Source organism: Indicator indicator, chromosome 7 (genome assembly GCF_027791375.1).
Source record: "Indicator indicator isolate 239-I01 chromosome 7, UM_Iind_1.1, whole genome shotgun sequence".
Taxonomy (NCBI): Eukaryota; Metazoa; Chordata; class Aves; order Piciformes; family Indicatoridae; genus Indicator; species Indicator indicator.
This window is the reverse complement of record NC_072016.1, coordinates 37,265,403-37,282,948: the sequence shown is the minus strand read 5'-3', so window position 1 is coordinate 37,282,948 and position 17,546 is coordinate 37,265,403. Positions and strand designations below refer to the sequence as shown.

The 17,546-nt window shown below is 54.3% G+C and overlaps 1 protein-coding gene and 1 pseudogene across 1 annotated transcript; both read right to left on the bottom strand.

Moving 5' to 3' along the window:
- Positions 1–2,130: 2,130 nt before the first annotated feature.
- PCBD1 (pterin-4 alpha-carbinolamine dehydratase 1) lies at positions 2,131–15,670 on the bottom strand. Its single transcript, XM_054382732.1, has 6 exons — positions 15,641–15,670; positions 15,051–15,151; positions 10,772–10,917; positions 5,359–5,486; positions 3,632–3,712; positions 2,131–2,500 (listed from the first exon to the last, which is right to left on the bottom strand). The coding sequence occupies exons 1-6, from the start codon at positions 15,668–15,670 to the stop codon at positions 2,402–2,404; spliced, it is 585 nt and encodes a 194-aa protein (XP_054238707.1). The 3' UTR covers positions 2,131–2,401.
- A 1,226-nt stretch (positions 15,671–16,896) lies between these two features.
- LOC128968319 (basic proline-rich protein-like) overlaps positions 16,897–17,546 on the bottom strand; it is a 177,917-nt pseudogene continuing 177,267 nt past the window's right edge.

Below are 17,546 nucleotides of genomic sequence, written 5' to 3'. Positions count from 1 at the left end.
TAGTCTGGAGTGGAGAACATGGTTTATGAATCTTCCTCTGCCTCAGGGCTGCTCTGTCAAGATAAAGGTTGAGTAGATGATCACGGAATGGTTTGGGTTGGAAGGGACCTCCAAAGGTCATCTAGTCCAACCCTCTCTGCAGTCAGCAGGGGCATCCTCCACTAGATCAGGTTGCTCAGAGTCCTGTTGAGCCTCACTTTGAATACCTCAACTACCTCCCTGGGCAACCTGTTCCAGTGTTCCCTCACCCTCATGCTGCAGAACTTGTTCGTAACATCCAATCTAAATCTGCTCTTCTCTGATTTCAAACCATTTCCCCTCGTTCTATCACTGCAGGCCTTTGGAAACAGTCCCTCTGCAGCCTTCTTGTAGCCCCCTTCAGATACTGGAAGGCTGCTATTAGGTCTCCCTGGAGCCTTCTTATCTCTAGAGCCCCCTTCTAAGCCCTAACATTGTGTGGTTCTGTGAAAGGTGGTGTCCATGGCTACATGTTGCATGTGATGTTCAAGAGGTAATGGGCACAAATTTGAACATAGGAGGCTCCATCTAAACATGAGGAGGAGCTTCTTTAATCTAAAGGTGATGGAGCACTGGAACAGTCTGCCCATAGAGGTGGTGGAGTCTCCATCTCTGGAGACATTCCAAACCTGCCTGGATGTTGTCCCTGTGTGACCTTCTCTAGGTGAACCTTGGCAGGGAGGGTTGGACTGGATGATCCCTAGAGGTCCCTTCCCCACCCTACCATTCTGTGATGCTGTGAAATTGTCCTTGAAGGGCTATGGATTGTCTGATTAATACTTTGTAGAGCTTTGAAGGGTTCAAACAAACAAACAAAAGACCTGAGTTGGGTGTTTTGTGGTGTTTCTCCCAGGCTGTTTTGCTGAAAGCAGCTCCTGTTGGTTGCACGGCAGAAGTGTACCCAAAACTACAGCCATGAGGGTGCAGGTTCCCCTGAGTCTTTGTGTCATGGCAGTGAAGATCTTGACACCACCAAACCCACCTACAACCCCTTCTTGGATGGATTCCATTGTCAGCAGCCCCTGGCCTGTTGGCTGTGCTGGTTTGGTGCCTTCCATGTGTTTGTGCCTTGGGTGTGAGTCAAGCTTCTGATGTTAGCAGACGTAGCTTTCCTCTGGTGTCCTCTGGCTTTGATCATTTCATTGTCTTCCAGCCCCTGGTCAGTCTGAGCTGCAGGCCTGCCAAGGCAAGGACCACTCCTGCTCTTTGCTTCATTCCCCACTTGGAGAACTGCATCCAGTTCTGCTGCCCCCAGCACAAGGAGGACATCAAACTGCAGGAGTGGGTCCAGAGGAGGACACAAAGATGACCAAAGAACTGAAGGATCTCCCCTATGGGGAGAGGATGGGAGAGTTGGGGCTGTTCAGCCTGGAGAAGAGAAGGCTCCAGGGAGACCTTAGAGCATCCTTCCAGTACCTGAAGGAGGCTGCAAGAAAGCTGGGGAAGGACTTTTGCCAAGGGCTTGTAGTGACAGGATGAGAGGGAATGGATTGAATCTTGAGGGGGGCCAGCTTTAGAGTGGAGATTAGGAAGGAATTCTTTCCAGTGAGGGTGGGGAGACACTGGAAGAAGTTGTGGATGCCCCCTTCCTGGAGGTGTTCAAGGCCAGGCTGGATGAAGCCTTGAGCAACCTGGGCTGCTTGTGGAGGTGTCCCTGCCCATGGCAGGGGAGGTTAGAACCAGATGATCTTTAAGGTCCCTTCCAACCCAACCCGTTGATGACTTTTCCATGGCAGAAGGACCTTCCTGAGACAGCAGTCAGGCCACTCCCTGCCTTGGGAGAAGACACAATTTTACCCCTGAGGCCTCCTCCCAAACTTGCTATCAGGTTCACAGAGACATTTATTGTAAACATTTTCCAGTTGGTATCCCACTACAGACCAGTTACAACGGGGGGGAGGGGGTGGGAGGAAAAACATCTCAGGCCTGCTTCCAATACTGCTAGAGAGAGGTTCCAAGAACCAAATTGCACCATCCCAGTGGCTGCTGTGTTGCAGAGCAGCACATCTCAGGCAGAAGGTAAGGAGCAGGGACAAAGGGGCTGGAGGGAGGTGGGAGGGGGGGTCAAGCTCTGGGAAGGTTTTACTGGTGAGCAACTGTGTAACAGGACTCCTGGTGTGAGGGCAGGGCTGCTTGAAAGCCCCTGAGGCAGGGCAGTTGGCAGGCTGGTGAGGGCACACAGCTGAGAATGGAAGCAGGGAGAGCAGAGATGGATCTCTTGTGGCTAAGAACTGCCTCCAACCCTCTGAGCTGGGGCAGGGGAGCTTGGCACGGATGTCAGGCAGTCTGGAGCTGGGAATGGGCTTGGAGGTGGGAGAAGGCTGTGGCTGCAGGTATCCAGGCAAAGAGCCCGGTGGTGCTTTGTGGCTTCATGAGTGTCTAGTCAGGAGAGAGAAGCTGCAACCTGCTCGATGAAGCTGGCCAGGTTGATGTCCCGCTCCGATAAGCCTCCGCACTCGTGGGTGCTCAGCGTGATGTGAACCTAAAGCAGACAGACAGACAGGATGGTCTGGGGAGACCTTACACCTGCATTGCAATACCTGAGGGAAAGCTACAGGAGGGCTGGGGAGGGGCTGTTTAGAATCATAGAATCAGGGTTGGAAGGGAGCACAAGGATCAGCCAGTCCCAACCCCCTGCCATGGGCAGGGACACCTCACACTGCATCAGCCTGGCCAGAGCCTCATCCAGCCTGGCCGTAAACACCTCCAGGGATGGGGCCTCAACCACCTCCCTGGACAACCCATTCCAGGCTCTCACCACTCTCATGGGGACGAACTTCTTCCTCCTGTTCAGTCCTGAATCTCCCCACTTCCAGCTTTATTCCATTCCCCCTGGTCCTGTCACTACCTGACACCCTAAAAAGTCCCTCCTTGAAAAGGCAATGGGTTGAAACTGGAGCAGGGCAGATTTAGGTTGGACCTCAGGAGGAAGCTCTTTGCAATGAGAGGGGTGAAATACTGCAAGAGGCTGCCCAGGGAGGTGGTTGAGGCCCCATCCCTGGAGACATCCATGATCAGACTTGATGTGGTCCTGAGCAGCTTGATCTTGTTGGAGGTGTCCAGGCTGACTGCCATGGGGTTGGACAAGATGACCTTTGAGGGTCCCTTCCAACCCAGTGCAAGCTGTGAATGAAGTGTTGCTGGTAGAAAGAGCAGGAACTGTTTCCCCCAGTGCTGCAGACACTGCTGTGACTTTCTCCAGACTTGTTAGCAGAATTCCCTGGGGTGGGAGATGGGGATCTGGAATTCTGCCTCCTTTTCTCCTTCCTACAGTTCATCCTGGGCACAAACAGTTGCTGCCATCCCTGCCTTGGGCCCAGCAGCGGGCTGTGACCATGTTTCCCCTCACTCTTTCTCTAGCATCTTGTTGCTACATCTGATACTGATTTGAAAGAGCGATTCTGGTGTCAGCCTACAGGCAGGTAAAGCTCAGCTGGGACAAAAAGGAGTAGGAAAGGATCTGCAAGCCATAGCTGTAGGCTTATCGGTGATGTTCCAAGGGAAGAGGTCCTGCTGACCTGAGGAGGTCTTGCTGCTGCTGTCCTATGCCTCAAGAAAAGGGATTTGCTCCTTGCAGAGCTGCCTTTGCCTCCCACCATCCCCAGTTCCTTACCTTGTTGTACACATTGAACCATTCAGGGTGGTGATCCAATTTCTCTGCCTGCAGAGCCACTCTGGTCATGAAGCCAAAGGCCTGCCCAGTGGAGCAAGAAGAGAAGTTAGCTCTGCACCATTGACCTGTGGCATGCTGGTTGTCACCCCACTGCATGTTGCCAGGGAACCCAACCAAATCACAGAGTGCCAGGGGGTGGAAAGGACCTTGAAAGCTCCTCCAGTCCAACCCCCCTGCCAGAGCAGAGTCACCTAGAGCAGGTCACACAGGAACACAGCCAGGTGGGTTTTGAATATCTCCAGAGAGGGAGACTCCACAGCCCCCCTGGGCAGCCTGTTCCAGTGTTCTGTCCCCCTCACAGGGAATAAAACCTTCCTCATGTTCACATGGAACTTCCTCTGCCTCAACTTCCACCACTGCCCCTTGTGCTGTCCTTGGGCATCACCCAGCAGAGCCTGGCTCCAGCCTCTGGGCACTCCCCCTGCACATCTTGATCAACAGGAATGAGGTCACCTCTCAGGCTGCTCCTCTCCAAGCTAAAGAGCCCTCAGCTCCCTCAGGCTCTCCTCATAAGGAAGGTGTTCCACTCCCTTCAGCATCTTTGTGGCTCTGTGCTGGACTCTTCCCAGCAGCTCCCTGAGGTCCTTCTTGACCTGAGGGGCCCAGAACTGGACACAATATTCCAGATGCAGCCTCACCAGGGTAGAGCAGAGAGGGAGGAGAACCTCTCTTGACCTACTAACCACATCCCCCTTCTAATGTACCCCAGGATGGCTTTGGCCTTCTTGGCCACCAGAGGACATTGCTGGCTCATGGTCAACCTCCCATCCACCAGGACCCCCAGGTCCTTTACCCTTCACTGCTCTCCAACAGGTCAGTCCCCATCCTGTACTGATCCATGGGGTTGCTCTTTCCCAGGTGCAAGACTCTGCCCTTGTTGAATTTCACTCAATTTCTCCCTGCCCAGCTCTCCAGCTTGTCTTAAGTCTCCCTGAATGGCAGCAGAACCTTCTGGTGTCTCAGCCACTCCACCCAGCTCTGCAAGCCTGGGCTCTGCTGGATCTCTGGTGGGGTTTGTTTTTTTTTTTTTTTTGTTTGTTTGTTTTAAATAGATTTTCATCCTTTTTTTTTGGAGGGGGGTGGTGGGGTGGAGCTTTCCCAAGACAAATCATGTGCTGGCCTTGAGTACTTTGGTGCTATCCCTGGAGGTCTTGAAGAAAAACTTGGATGTGGCAGCTGGGTGGCCATGGTTTAGCTGATGTGGTGGTGTGAGGTCATAGGCTGGACTTGATCTCAGAGGTCTTTTCCAGCCTCAATAATTGATTCTGGGAGCCCTGCTGGCTGCTGGTTCAGGGAGCCCTGCTGGCTGCTGGTTCAGGGAGCCCTGCTGGCTGCTGGTTCAGGGAGCCCTGCTGGCTGCTGGTTCTGGGAGCCCTGCTGGCTGCTGGTTCTGGGAGCCCTGCTGGCTGCTGGTTCTGGGAGCCCTGCTGGCTGCTGGTTCTGGGAGCCCTGCTGGCGATTCTGGTGGCCCTGCTTGTGATTCTGGAGCCCTGAGCCCTGCTGTGATGGTTCTGGGTCTTGGGCAGACGACCTTGCTCAACTGTTACATGTCAAGGAGGAGGGGACCAGGGCAGGGTTTTCTTTGGCTGAGGCTCACAGAGGACACTTCCCTGCTCTGCACAGCAGGTCTCCCTCTGGGGACAAGTGGGTGTTGCTGCTGCTCCTACCCGGTTGAAGTCCTTGAAGTGGAACTCTTTGAAGATGGCGTCTCTGCCGTCCACCTCGTTCCACCCCACGGCTCGCAGGTTCGGCAGCAGCTGCTCCCTCTCCTCCGTGCTCAGCCTGGGGGCTTTTCCTGCCTGACACCACGGGAAGCAGAGGGGAGAGGAGCAGATCAGCGTGGCAAGAGGTGTAGGAGGTGTTCAAAGCAGCAAAGAGCTCCTGCTGACCTGAGCAGCTCCTGCTGCTGCTGCTGTCCTTTGCCTCTAACAAAAGGGATTTGCTCCCTTTGTCCCACACCATCCCAGTCCCTCGGGATGTGGAGCCAGGGAGGGAGCTGCAGGCTGAGGGGAGGGTGGCAAGAGTGTGTGGTGTGGGCAAGAGGGCGTGCAAAAGAGGAGGAGGAGGAAGAGGGATCTTACTAATGCTCACAAATGTGTCAGGAAAATGGGGCCAGACTCTTCTCAGTGGTCCCCAGAGCCAGGACAAGAGGTGAGAGGAACAAACATGACCATAGGAAGTTCCATCCAAACATGAGAAGGAACTTCTTTACTCTGAGGGTGGCAGGGCACTGGAACAGGCTGCCTGGAGAGGTGGTGTGGAGTCTGTCTATGGAGGCTTTCAAGGCCCACCTGGATGTGTTCCTATGTGACCCTGCTCTGGCAAGAGGGGGGTGGGTATGGACTTGGTGGTCTTCAGAGGACCCTTCCAACCTCTACCATTCTGTGTGGCTTGGAACTGGGGGATGCTGATGGTAGGGGGATGCCATCCAAAAGGATCTTGACAAGGTCAAGAGGCAGGCCAGTGCAAACTTCATGAGGTTCAACAAGCCCCAAGTGTGAGGTCCTGCATCCAGGCACAAATCCAGGCTGGGTGCAGAGTGGGGTCACAGCAGCCTTTGGGGGTGTTGATTGATGAGAAGCTCACCTAGAGCTGGCTGTGTGCTCATGCAGCCCAGAAGGAAAATTGTGGCCTGGGCTGCATCAAGCAGGGTAAGAGAGGGGATTCTGCTCCTTTTACTCTGCTCTTGTGAGCCCCCACCTTGAATACTGCATCCAGTTCTGGTGCCCCCAGCGTGAGGAGGACACAGAGCTGTCAGAGCAAGTCCAGAGGAGAACCACAAGGATGATCCAAGGGCTGGAGCACCTCTGCTTGTGAGAATAGGCTGAGGGAGCTGGGGGTGTTCAGCCTGGACAAGGCTCCAGGGGGACCTTAGAGCTGCCCTCCAATACTTGAAGGGATCCTACAGGAAGGCTGCAAAGGGATTTTTCATAAGGGCATCTAGAGACAGGACAAGGGGGAATGGTTTGAAGCTGGGGGAGAGTAGGGTTAGACTGGGGGAGCAGGGTTAGGCTAGGGGAGAGTAGGGTTAGACTGGCTCTTAGGAAGAAGCTGTGCAGTAGGAGGGTGGTGAGAGTCGGGAATGGGTTGCCTTGAATGGTTGTGGATGCCTCCTCCCTGGGAGTGTTTAAGGCCTTGGGCAGCTGAGTCTGGTTGAGAAGCATCCCTGCCCATGGCAGAAGGGTTGGGGTGGATGATCTCTGAGGTCCCTTCCAACCTCAGCCATTCTGTGTTGTCAGTGCTGTCCTCTGCTCCATGCCCTGGGTACACCCTGGGTCTGGTGAAGTCCCTTTTGTCCCTTTTGTCCCCTGACCTGCAGCCCCCTCCCCATTCACCAGCTTCTGTGTGTATCCATTTGATCTAAGAACTGAAAGATCTTCTTAGGTACTAAGAAAGGATGTCTGGGAGAGGGTAAGCTCCCAAATAAATACAAATTTCTGGGGAACAACACCACCAACAAAACAAAAGCCAAGCCTGCAAGTCCCTGGCTGCTTCTCAAACTGAATCCTTGCTTTTGAGGTCCATGAAGCACCTTCCCGAAGAGGGAGGGCTTTATTTGCAGGTCATCAGCACTGGCAGGCTGCTGCAATGGAGCAAAGGGAGTGCTGTGAATCAGAGAGATGAGTCAGGTGCAATCGGAGCTCAGCTCCTCGTCCTTTTCAATCTCCTTTATGTGCCGGTGGAGTTTAAAGAGGCTGTTTCTGTCTGTGAGTAACAAAGGGCAGGGGGGAGGGATGGTGATTTAGGTGTCTTCAGCTGCTGCTTAAAGGCAGGGGGGGAGGTGGGGAGGGAGGGCAGCATCAGTTCGTGGCTTTGGGGAGTGAAGAGAGGCAAGGATGAAACCCGAATGGGAGTTCTTGGGCTTGGGGGCTGCTTCTGGTTCAGTGGGAAGACAGGAGGAGAGTGCAGAGGGGTATTGCTCTATCTGAAAGGTTAGGTTCTGGCAGGTAAAATTCCTCCCTAGTGGGTGATGTGATCTTTGAAGCTGGTGAGGGTTCTTGTTTCTGAGTGACAGGGGCCAACCTCTCCTGGCAGTTTGTTTTCCTTTATGTGCTGTGGGGCAAAGTCGGGCAAGCTGGTGGCATGGGTTTAGCTGATGGGGTGGTGTTAGGTCATTTGAGGATCTCAGAAGTCTTTTCCAGCCTCAATAATTGGTTCTGGGAGCCCTGCTGATGGTCCTGGGAGCCCTGATTCTGGGTGTTGGGCAGGCAATCTTGTTCAGCTGTTACATTTCAAGGAGGGGGGACCAGGGCAGGGTTAGGGTTAGGGCTATTTGAGGATCTCAGAAGTCTTTTCCAGCCTCAAATAATTCTGTGATTCTGTGAAGTTAGATGCGAATCTCCAAGATGATGTTTCTTCTAGGTGTTTGGTCAGCAGCAACTTGAGGTTGCTTGGCTTGGATGCTCAAGAAGTAGCATCTTAAACATCTGAGCAACTGCAGCAAGTTGTCCTTTCCTAGAGTCTCTACCTGCTCCCAGGCTGTGCAAAACCAGGCATGGAGCTGATGTGTTTGTGGATCCTTCTTTGCTTTGCTGTGTTCTGAGGAAGATTGGTAGGAGGGTAAGTGCCAAGATGGGGGCCAGGTTCTTTTCAGTGGTGCCCAGTGACAAGGGCCAGTGGGCACAAACTAGAACCCAGGAGGTTCCATCTAAACAAGAGGAGAAAATTCTTTGCTGTGAAGGTATTGGAGGCCAGGAGCAGGCTGGCCAAGAGAGGTTGTGGAGTCTCCTTCCCTTCTCCAAACCTACTTGGACGCTGATCCTGGGCAAGCTGCTGTAGATGATGGTCTCCAGAAGTCCCTTCTAGCCCCCCCACTCCATGCTGGGGTTATGCCCAGTTGTTCCTGTGCCTGCTGTAAGCCATGGGGCTGTGTGGGTGCCTGCCTGTCTGTGTGGCCATGACCATTACACTGAGGGAAAGCTGCCAGCTGCAGAGTACTTCATGGAGGGAAAAGTGCCAAGGTGTGGTGTGTGCTGAACCTTAGCTCAGGAGTGGCTGGGGGGTGAAATGGTTCCTGGCATCATGGCAGCTGAATGCTCTTCCTCGTGCCAGGTGTTTGAGGGAAGATTTCCTTGCCCCTCCCTCACTGCTGCTGTGGCATTTGAGGTGGCTCCCTGCCACCCCTGCTCTGGCTCCCTGCTCATGTCACAACCCTGCCCCTTCCCTTTCCCAGCTCTGGATGTGGAGGGGAAGGTAGGGAGCCAACAGAGCTCAGCACAATAAACCCTCAGCCGTTGCCCTTCCCTGCTGATGGCGTTGATAAGCCAGGCACAGGTAGCTTAGCAACTGGATAAGGTGGGGACAGAGGCTGGCTCTGACTGGGGCCCTCAGCAGGGGGGCACCCGTGGGGATCACCCCCGGGGGATTCTGATGGGAAGGGGCTGTGCCAGGGTTGGGGACCCCTTCCCTGCTCGTGTGTGGATGACAGAGGGAGGAAAGGCTGCTTCAAGCTGGAGCTTGCAGGGGTTATGGGCACAGGGGGCTGGGTTCCAAGCTAGCCTCCCTGGGGCAGAGCACGAAACCAGGCTGCTTGGGAGGCTTCATTGTTCTCTGAACCCAGCCAGAATGCGTGGGAAGAAAGGGCCCCCAGGGCTTTTTCCAGGCCCAGCTCCTCTCTGAGAGCCCAGCACCAGCGGGAGGCACGGGCAGGATGCGGTCTGGCCGAGCAGACCACACAAAACCCATCACCTCTGGCTGTGAGCTCTGATGGGGAACCCTTTGCCTGAAGCAACCTCCATGTCCTCTGACTTGCTCCAGTCCCCCTTCCCTCCTTCACCCCAAGCCTGCTGGGTTCGTTAATGCTTTCCCCCTGCACTTAACTCCTTTAAAACACACTCTTCTCATTAGGGAAATTTAATTATTTTGTTTTCCTTTGCTGGCGATGCTTTGGGATTCTGTTTTTTTTTGTTGTTGTTTTGGGGCTTTTTTTTTGTTTCTTTCTTTTTGCCCAGCAGGAAGCCAAGGAGATGCATTGTGCAACGGAGGGAAAGGAACCAGCCCTGGGGAACTGGGAGAGCTTTGGGCTTTCTGGGGATGAAACAACCCTCAAAGCACCATCAACGGGTGGCTTTGTCACCTAAGAGAAGGTACAGCAGGCAGCCCTGGAATCAGGTGTGCCAGGAGGCCCACGGTCTTTTGGCTCCTGTCCCTTCCTTCCACTGCCACCAAAAAGCTGGAGTCCAGTGTGGGTGACCCCACTCGTGGGGGTGCAGAAGTTCACAGAATCACAGAATGTGGAAGAGACATCAAGAGATCATCCAGCCTAACATCCCCCCTGCCAGAGCAGGAAGAGAAGGCTCTGAGGAGATCTTATTGTGGCCTTGCAGTATCTGAACGGGGCTACAAGAGAGCTGGGGAGGGACTTCGGAGGGTGTCAGGGAATGATAGGACTGGGGGGAATGGAGAAAAACTAGAAGTGGGGAGATTCAGATTGGATGTTAGGAAGAAGTTATTCACCAAGAGGGTGGTGAGAGCCTGGCAGAGGTTGCCCAGGGAGGTGGTGGCAGCCTCATCCGTGGAGGTTTTTGCAGCCAGGCTGGATGTGGCTGTGAGCAACCTGCTGTGGTGTGAGGTGTCCCTGCCCATGGCAGGGGGTTGGGACTGGCTGTGCCTTGAGCTCCCTTCCAACCCTGACAATTCTGTGACCACCCAGGAACACATCCAGGTGGGTCTTGAATATCTCCAGAGAGGAAGACTCCACAACCCCCCTGGGCAGCCTGTTCCAGTGCTCTGTCACCCCGTTTGGTTGCGGGGGGGGTCACGCTGACAGCGCAGTCTTGCTGCCGGCCTCCTCCCCTCCCCCTGGCCGAGGAGCTGAGCCTGCAGAGCGCTGGCTCCAGGCACCGAGCAGCGGCCGGCGGAGCTCCTGGCGTTACTCATTAACCCCAGCGCCCAGCTCTGCTCCTCTCCCCACTTCCCTCCTGCCTCTTCCCAAAGGCCGGAGCTGCTTTCCTGCCTTCTCCTTCGCAAAGCACCAGCCGGCTTGCCCAGCAGCCACTTACCATGGCCGCTGGCTCTCCGTGGCCGCCTCTTCCTCCTCCTCCTTTCTCCCTTCCCGGTGCTGGGTGCTGGACACCGGACCCGCCCCGGAGTCCGGCGGAGCTGTGCCTTGGTCCGGGGAGACGGAAGGCGTGGCGAGGGGGCCGGGTCCACCCCACGCTGCCGTGCCCAGGGCTGCCCGGCGGAGGTCACCGCTCACGGGTCCCCGCGGGGTCCCACCGCGGTCCCTGGCCGTGGGGAGATGCGAAACCCAAGGGCTCTGGGAACCCCTCCAGGCTGAAGCAGTGATGTGTGTCCCCCACCATAGCCCACCCCACCCCGATCTTGACTTCTCCCCACCACACTCCCACCTGTTGCTCAAGGAACAAGCAGAAGAGGATGGGAAGGGACACTGCTTAAAGCTCCTGTCCCGCTGGACACAAGTGTGCTGAGTATGGCAGTCCTGCGGGCTGAGTCCTGCCAGCCCTGGCAGCTCTGCACGGGCACAACCAGGAACTGAAGGCTGCCTTGTCTGAGGGGGGAGTGGGCACAGCACAGAGCTGCTGAGCCCAGAGCCAGGCTGGCGTAGGGGCAGTGGGCACAGCACTGCTGAGCCCAGAGCCAGGCTGGCGTAGGGGCAGTGGGCACAGCACTGCTGAGCCCAGAGCCAGGCTGGCGTAGGGGCAGTGGGCACAGCACTGCTGAGCCCAGAGCCAGGCTGGCGTAGGGGCAGTGGGCACAGCACTGCTGAGCCCAGAGCCAGGCTGGCGTGGGGGCAGTGGGCACTGCACTGCTGAGCCCAGAGCCAGGCTGGTGTGGGGGCAGTGGGCACTGCACTGCTGAGCCCAGAGCCAGGCTGGTATGGGGGCACTGCTGAGCCTTTTCCAGGTCTTCTCTCCGGTTGCCAAGGGAACTGTGTCCCTGTGGATGCTGCTCCCCTGAGTGCTGTTGCCCTCCAGGCCTCCTGAATTTGTGCTGGTGTCCTGGAGCTCGTTTGTCTGCTAACCCCCCCCAGGTGCTGGGCACTTTTCTAGTGCTACCAACCACTCTGATATAGGTGTGAGACAGAAATTCAGCACCCTCATGGCTTTCTTTACTCCTGGAGCAACCACTTGTGGATTTTTTTTGGTTTTGGATGTGGTGTGGTACAGACCCTCCCCCACGTTGTGTTCACCACCCTTATGGTTTGTGGGTGCCACACACAGAGTCCAGCAGGCAAGTTAGAAAGGAACAAATTCTTCCTTTGCTTTTATTTATTATATATATATGTGCCGGTGTGAGCTGAAATTCCACCAACCCCCCCCTGACAATAACCAGGCTAGCCCAGTCTGGAAGCGAATGAAGGCTGTATTTACAAAGCAGAATCTACAATCTATGATGAAATGCGATGAATATGTACAAATATACAAAATTCACAACATTCACAAATATATACAATCAACAGAAAAAGCACAACCGATCTCCCTTTGCTTCCCCCCAAAGGGGACCCTCCCAAAGGGGTCTCTCTCTCTCCCAGGAGCTTCCCCCCCAGGCCCCCCTGGACAGAGAAGCAGAGTTAGTTAAACAGAGAGTTGTTAACTTAGCTGCCAAGGTCAGTGTGTTATCTTCAGCCAGAAGAGAAGAAGAAACAGCAGCCAGACAGCCCAGCAACTGCCCCCACTGCCGAACGCAGAATGTGCAGAGTGCCTACTTTGTTTTGGGTAATAGTTCTTAAACATTTCTATCTATCCAATGGAAGTGTTTAGAACAATCACTATTTTGCTTTCTTACACCCAATAGTGACTTATTTACACTCTTTCACTTTCTCTGTTCTGAACTTTGCAAGGAAAAAATAAAAAGACAGTTTCAAACCATCACTATATATATTTTTTTCCTCTGTGATTTGTTTGCCATGGTGATGAAAGAGGGGAAAAAAATTAATAAATGAGCATCTTTCGTGTCCTGGGGGATCCTGAGAGCCTGGCCAGGGGTGTGCAGCACCTGAGACAAAAATAATTTGATGGAGATGTGAAGCTTTGGATATGGAGGAGAGGAGGAGGAGGAGGAGAAGGTGTGCTGTAGGGTTTCCAGCAATGAAATCAGGAGGTTGGGATGGTTTGTGAGGTTGGGGCAAGGCCAGCAGGAGGTTTCCTTGGCAGAAGTTTGAGTTGCAGGCCAGGCAAGCTTCACCAGGAGGAGCATCACTGTAAATAATGGTGTAAGCAGGAGGTGAAGGTTCTTCTCCCCCCTCTCCCCTGCCCTTGTGAGGCCACATCTGGAGTGTAGTGTCCAGTTCTGGCTTCCCCAGTTCAGGAGAGGCAGGGAAGTACTGGAGAGAGTGCAATGGAGGCTGTGAGGATGGTGAGGGGGCTGAGGGAGCATCTGTCTGATGAGGAAAGGCTGAGAGCCCTGGGGCTGTTTAGTCTGGAGAGGAGCAGCCTGAGAGGGGATTTTAGTCATGTTCAGAACTGTCTAAAGGGTGAGTGTCAAGAAGAAGGGGCCAGGATCTTTGCAGTGGTGCTCTGATAGAACAAGGGGCAACAGACACAAACTGGAACCCAGGAGGTTCCACCTGAACAGGAGGAGGAACTTCTTTGCTGTGAGGGTGCTGGAGACCAGGAGCAGCCTGCCCAGAGAGGTTGTGGAGTCTCCTCCTCTGCAGAGACTCCAAACCCCCCTGACCATTATGATCCTGGGCAAGCTGCTGTGGGTGACCAGGAGGGTTGGACTGGATGATCTCCAGAGAACCCTTCCAACCCCCACCACGCTGGGATTCTGTAATCTCCAGGTAGCTCAGATCTCCTAGGAGACAGGATTCACTCAACACGAGAAAAAAAAACACTTTTATTTTGCTTTTATTGTGAGGGTGCTGGAGCCCTGAGAGGTTGTGGATGTTCTTTGGAGACTTTCAAGGCTTCTCTGGAACGTGTTCCTCTGTGAGCTGCCCTAGGTGATGCTGCTTTGGCAGGGGGCTGGACTGGATGATCTCTGGGGGTCCCTTTTCCCCACCCCTACCGTCCTGTAATTTTGTAAAGCAGTGGTGCTGCAGGGAACAGCTCTCTTCAGGGCATCTCAGCTGCAGTGGCAGCTTTGCTGGTGGCCTGTCAGGACCTTGGCTTAGGTGACAGAACCAAGATTTGGAGGAAGGAGAGGGAGCAAACCCCCCATCACTGCCTGCACCCCACTTCCCCTCTCCTGCCTTGCAGACCTCTTTCCCTTGCCAACACAGAGCAGCCAACAGACAGCTCAGCTCATTAGAGGTGAGAATTTTCTGTGGGAGGAGGAGAAGGATTAATTATAGTAGGTCTGTTGATTACCCAGCTCCTTTGTGATGGCATTTTTCTCCCCTAGGTTATAAATCAAGCCTTAACTGGCAGCCTGCTGAGATGTCTCATGGAGGGGGGGTGAGACTTGGCTGGGACCTGTCAACAGGGCTCTTGTGATTTTTTTTCCCCTCACTCTGTGGTGTCAAATTGTGGCTGGGGGTGTGGGGGGAGATCCTTTGGCTGGCTCTCCAACTCCTCAACCTCTGTGCAGGAAGTTTTTCCCCACTCCTCTGCACAGCTTTGATTTAGAAGAGGCAGGTTGCCCAGGGAGGTGGTGGAAGCCTCATCCCTGCAGGTGTGGCCAGAAGGTCTTTGCTTTCAGAGGTAAGCAGGTGGGGCTGGCAGGACCAAGTTGTGGGCTCCAGCCACCTGTGTTTCATAGACTCCTAGAATGGTCTGGGTTGGGACAGACCTGTAAAAGTCATCTAGTCCAAAGCCCTGGCAATGAGCAGGGACACCTCCAACTAGAGCAGGTTGCTCAGAGCCCCATCCAGCTGGACTTGGAATGTTTCCAGGGACAGCCCATGAGGATGAGCAGAGGGCTGGAGCTCCTCTCCTGTGAGGACAGACTGAGAGAGTTGGGGCTGTTCAGTCTGGAGAAGAGAAGGCTCTCTGAGGAGACTTCTTGACGGTCATCTCTTCCACTTACTTAAATGAAATAGATGCCAACGCTCTCTGCCTCTGAAGGGAAGCTCCTAAGACTGAGCTGGTGAGATGTGGACTTCGAGCAGATCCTAGTTCGACCTCAGGCGAAGGAACGGTCGGGTGGAAAGCCAGCCACAATATCAGAATAGAGTCGTTATGCTCATTTCGTCTGGACAATAGTATGTCCGGCTCAACGTGAACGAGGTAAGTGTCAGTAGTCGCCGCCGGGATGAGTGGGTGTGTTGTATGTATTCTTATCTTGGTGTGAATCGTGTTTAAGTTTCTATCCACGGTTGACGGATGATGAAGCAGCTAGTCCACGTTGTGAGGCTATTGGAGACATGCACGCGCAGAACTAGTATTTGACGTGAGTGTACATGTGCCAGCAAGCCGTGTCTGGGAGTGTGAGAGTTGTCCTATCTGCACTGTACGACATCATCACTCTGTGTTCACTGCCAGATCCCCGGCATCGTGCCTGGCGTGAAAGGGTCTGCGCAAGCAGCGCCAAGGTGCATGGTATGTCTGCTAGTCGCTAGTTATGAGCCAACTCTGCGAAACGCTCACATGCTGCACATATGTCTATGTCTCTACAGTAGACTACGTGAATGCTTAGGATTCTGTGGGATGCTCGACGGCAAGTTACTCATATTCTCCTTCTGAGTCGCCAACTCCTTCGGGCAGCTTAGCGCCTGCCCGATAATATCTCCCTATTATCTCCGAATTGTAAATTATAGCTGAGTACGAACTCTCTCACATTCTACCCTCTCATTATGTGTATTAGATTCTAATCTCCTCTCTCTAGTTATAAACCGTAACCCATGTCCATGAATCTAAGCCTACTTGCTACTTTGGTAATATGTAGGTCGCTTCCTGATGTTGTCCTGTTGCTACGCCTGTGTAGTTTTACGCTGTGATCCTCGACTTAGAAGATCTTAATGTTTTTGTTAGGCATTGAACTAAATAATTAGTGCTCAAATCTGTATAATCAGAAAATACAGTGCCTGCCGAGGAAATGACTCACCATCCTTTCCAGCTTCTGCCTCCCTCTCATGCCCGCTAACATAGTAGAATTAAGGTTTTTATATGTAGGCAATTCCTCTTAAGTCCTTGAACCATTCTCTATTTCTTCCTCCCCGCTCACGAAGTACGATAGCGACATCTCAGTTTATCAAACAACACACTCCTCCCCCCCGCCCCCCCCCCCAAGAGATTACACCCAACATATACCAAAAGGCACCACCGATATCCATTGACAGCTAGGATTAGGTATTAGTCCAGAGAGATAACTCCGCCATGCCAGCCCCCTCTATGCATATATCGCCCTCTATAATTGGTTCGACACCTTCATCATCATGCTCTGCTCTTCCTCCATATAAGTAAGTTGTGTGCTAATTCTGTCTGTTATGCACGAGCAGAAGCCTGAGCTTGTCTTCACAAGCGCACCAGGAAGCTCTACTCATCGAGCGACACTCGAGTCTGCATTCCTTGCAGGCCTCGTCACAGTGGCACCCTCATGCATCAGCCTAGTCTAAGCTGAGCCAACCCTCGTGTCTTGAGACAGCTACGCGCACACTCAGTTGCTTCGCCAATAGCTCGCATTTGGAATTAAGATTCTATTTGATGTTGGTTCAGCGCACTGCGCAGTGAGCGCCGAGTCTCGTAGATCTGTCGTCAGAGTATGTCGATGCACAATGTAGTCGCTAGCTGCTAGCCAACAAGCTGGGAGTGTCCACCCCAAGCGATAAACTGACGTCTAGATGAGAATATCCGCTCTTTTTTGATTATTCCTGGACGCTCGCCTTTCGGCGTTCGACGACGTACCTTAGGCCTTCGTTGTCAGTATCATGGCACTAGGGTGTGGGCTGGAAGTGTTTGTATTCGAGAATACCTCGCTATGCTAGTCATTCTACGTCGCTGATCAGCAACTATGCACTCGGAGCTGTGTGTGCACCCGTGCTGCCGACGCCGTGAGTCACACACTAGTGCCTTCCCTGCTGCCTTCACGTGCCAGTCACACAGAAGCAGTGGCTTTGCTGAGGTGCCCAGAACTGTGTATGAGATTACAGGCATGACTAAGGGACGTTGCTGCGCTTGGACGGCCTCAGACCGAGTGAGCCATGTATGCTTGGAGGCTTTCTCCTGCGTGGAGAAGCTGGTGGGTCCTTCTCGTCGGTTACAGGATTTCCCCCGGCCGCTGGACCCCCCCTTATAGGTGGGGCGAACACAGAGGGCGCACCGGTGACAGTGGAGAAAGTGGAGAAGAGCAAAGGGGTGCAGCTAGACATCCATGATGACGAGCGCGGTCGATCGCGCGCTGTGGCTGCGAGAACTGGCATTCAGACCGCCCAGCGGGTGGCAGGGCAGCGACAGGATCACACGTTGCCTTGTGAGAGGCAAGGATGTTTCAGTCACAGGCAAGAGGTATGCAGGCTCGCGATAGACTGGTCTGCGGAAGCTCCGGCTCGAGTCATATAGCCGTGAAGGACTCATGGAGGTTGTGGCTGGCGGAGCTCGCGCACCCCTCGATGGCACGACTGAGTCGTCCAGGGCACGGCTGACTGCATGGGGATCAGGGGTTGGAGCAGCTCGCCCTACAAGGACAGGTCTGAGTCTGAGGGAGCTGGGGGTGTTCAGCGCGCTCCGCAGGTGTTGCCTCTCAGGAGTTGTTGGCGGCGCCCGCCGGCACGGCCGCGTGCCACCCACTCGCGGCTAGCTCCGGCCTGGACCGGCCGCATGTGGAATGCGCGGCAGCCTCTGCCCGGTGCAGGGGGAGAGCGACGGCGGCGAGCAGCAGCCGCATCGGCGGGCCTCCCCGCGCGTCTCGCAGGTCTTTGCCACGGCGAAGGTTGGGAGCGCGGCGGGTCCAGTCCCTAGGTTCGGGAAATTACGGGAAATCTGGGCGCTGGCTGGAGAGCTGATGAAATGAA

Coding starts and splice junctions, on each gene's coding strand:
- PCBD1 (XM_054382732.1), bottom strand. CDS start 15,670: ATGAGAGGGAGGCAGAAGCTGGAAAGGATG. Junction 10,918..15,050: donor GAACACAGAGTGATGATGTC/GTACAGTGCAGA, acceptor CCCCACGGCCAG/GGACCGCGGTGGGACCCCGC. Junction 2,501..3,631: donor GGTTCAATGTGTACAACAAG/GTAAGGAACTGG, acceptor TGTCTGCTTTAG/GTTCACATCACGCTGAGCAC.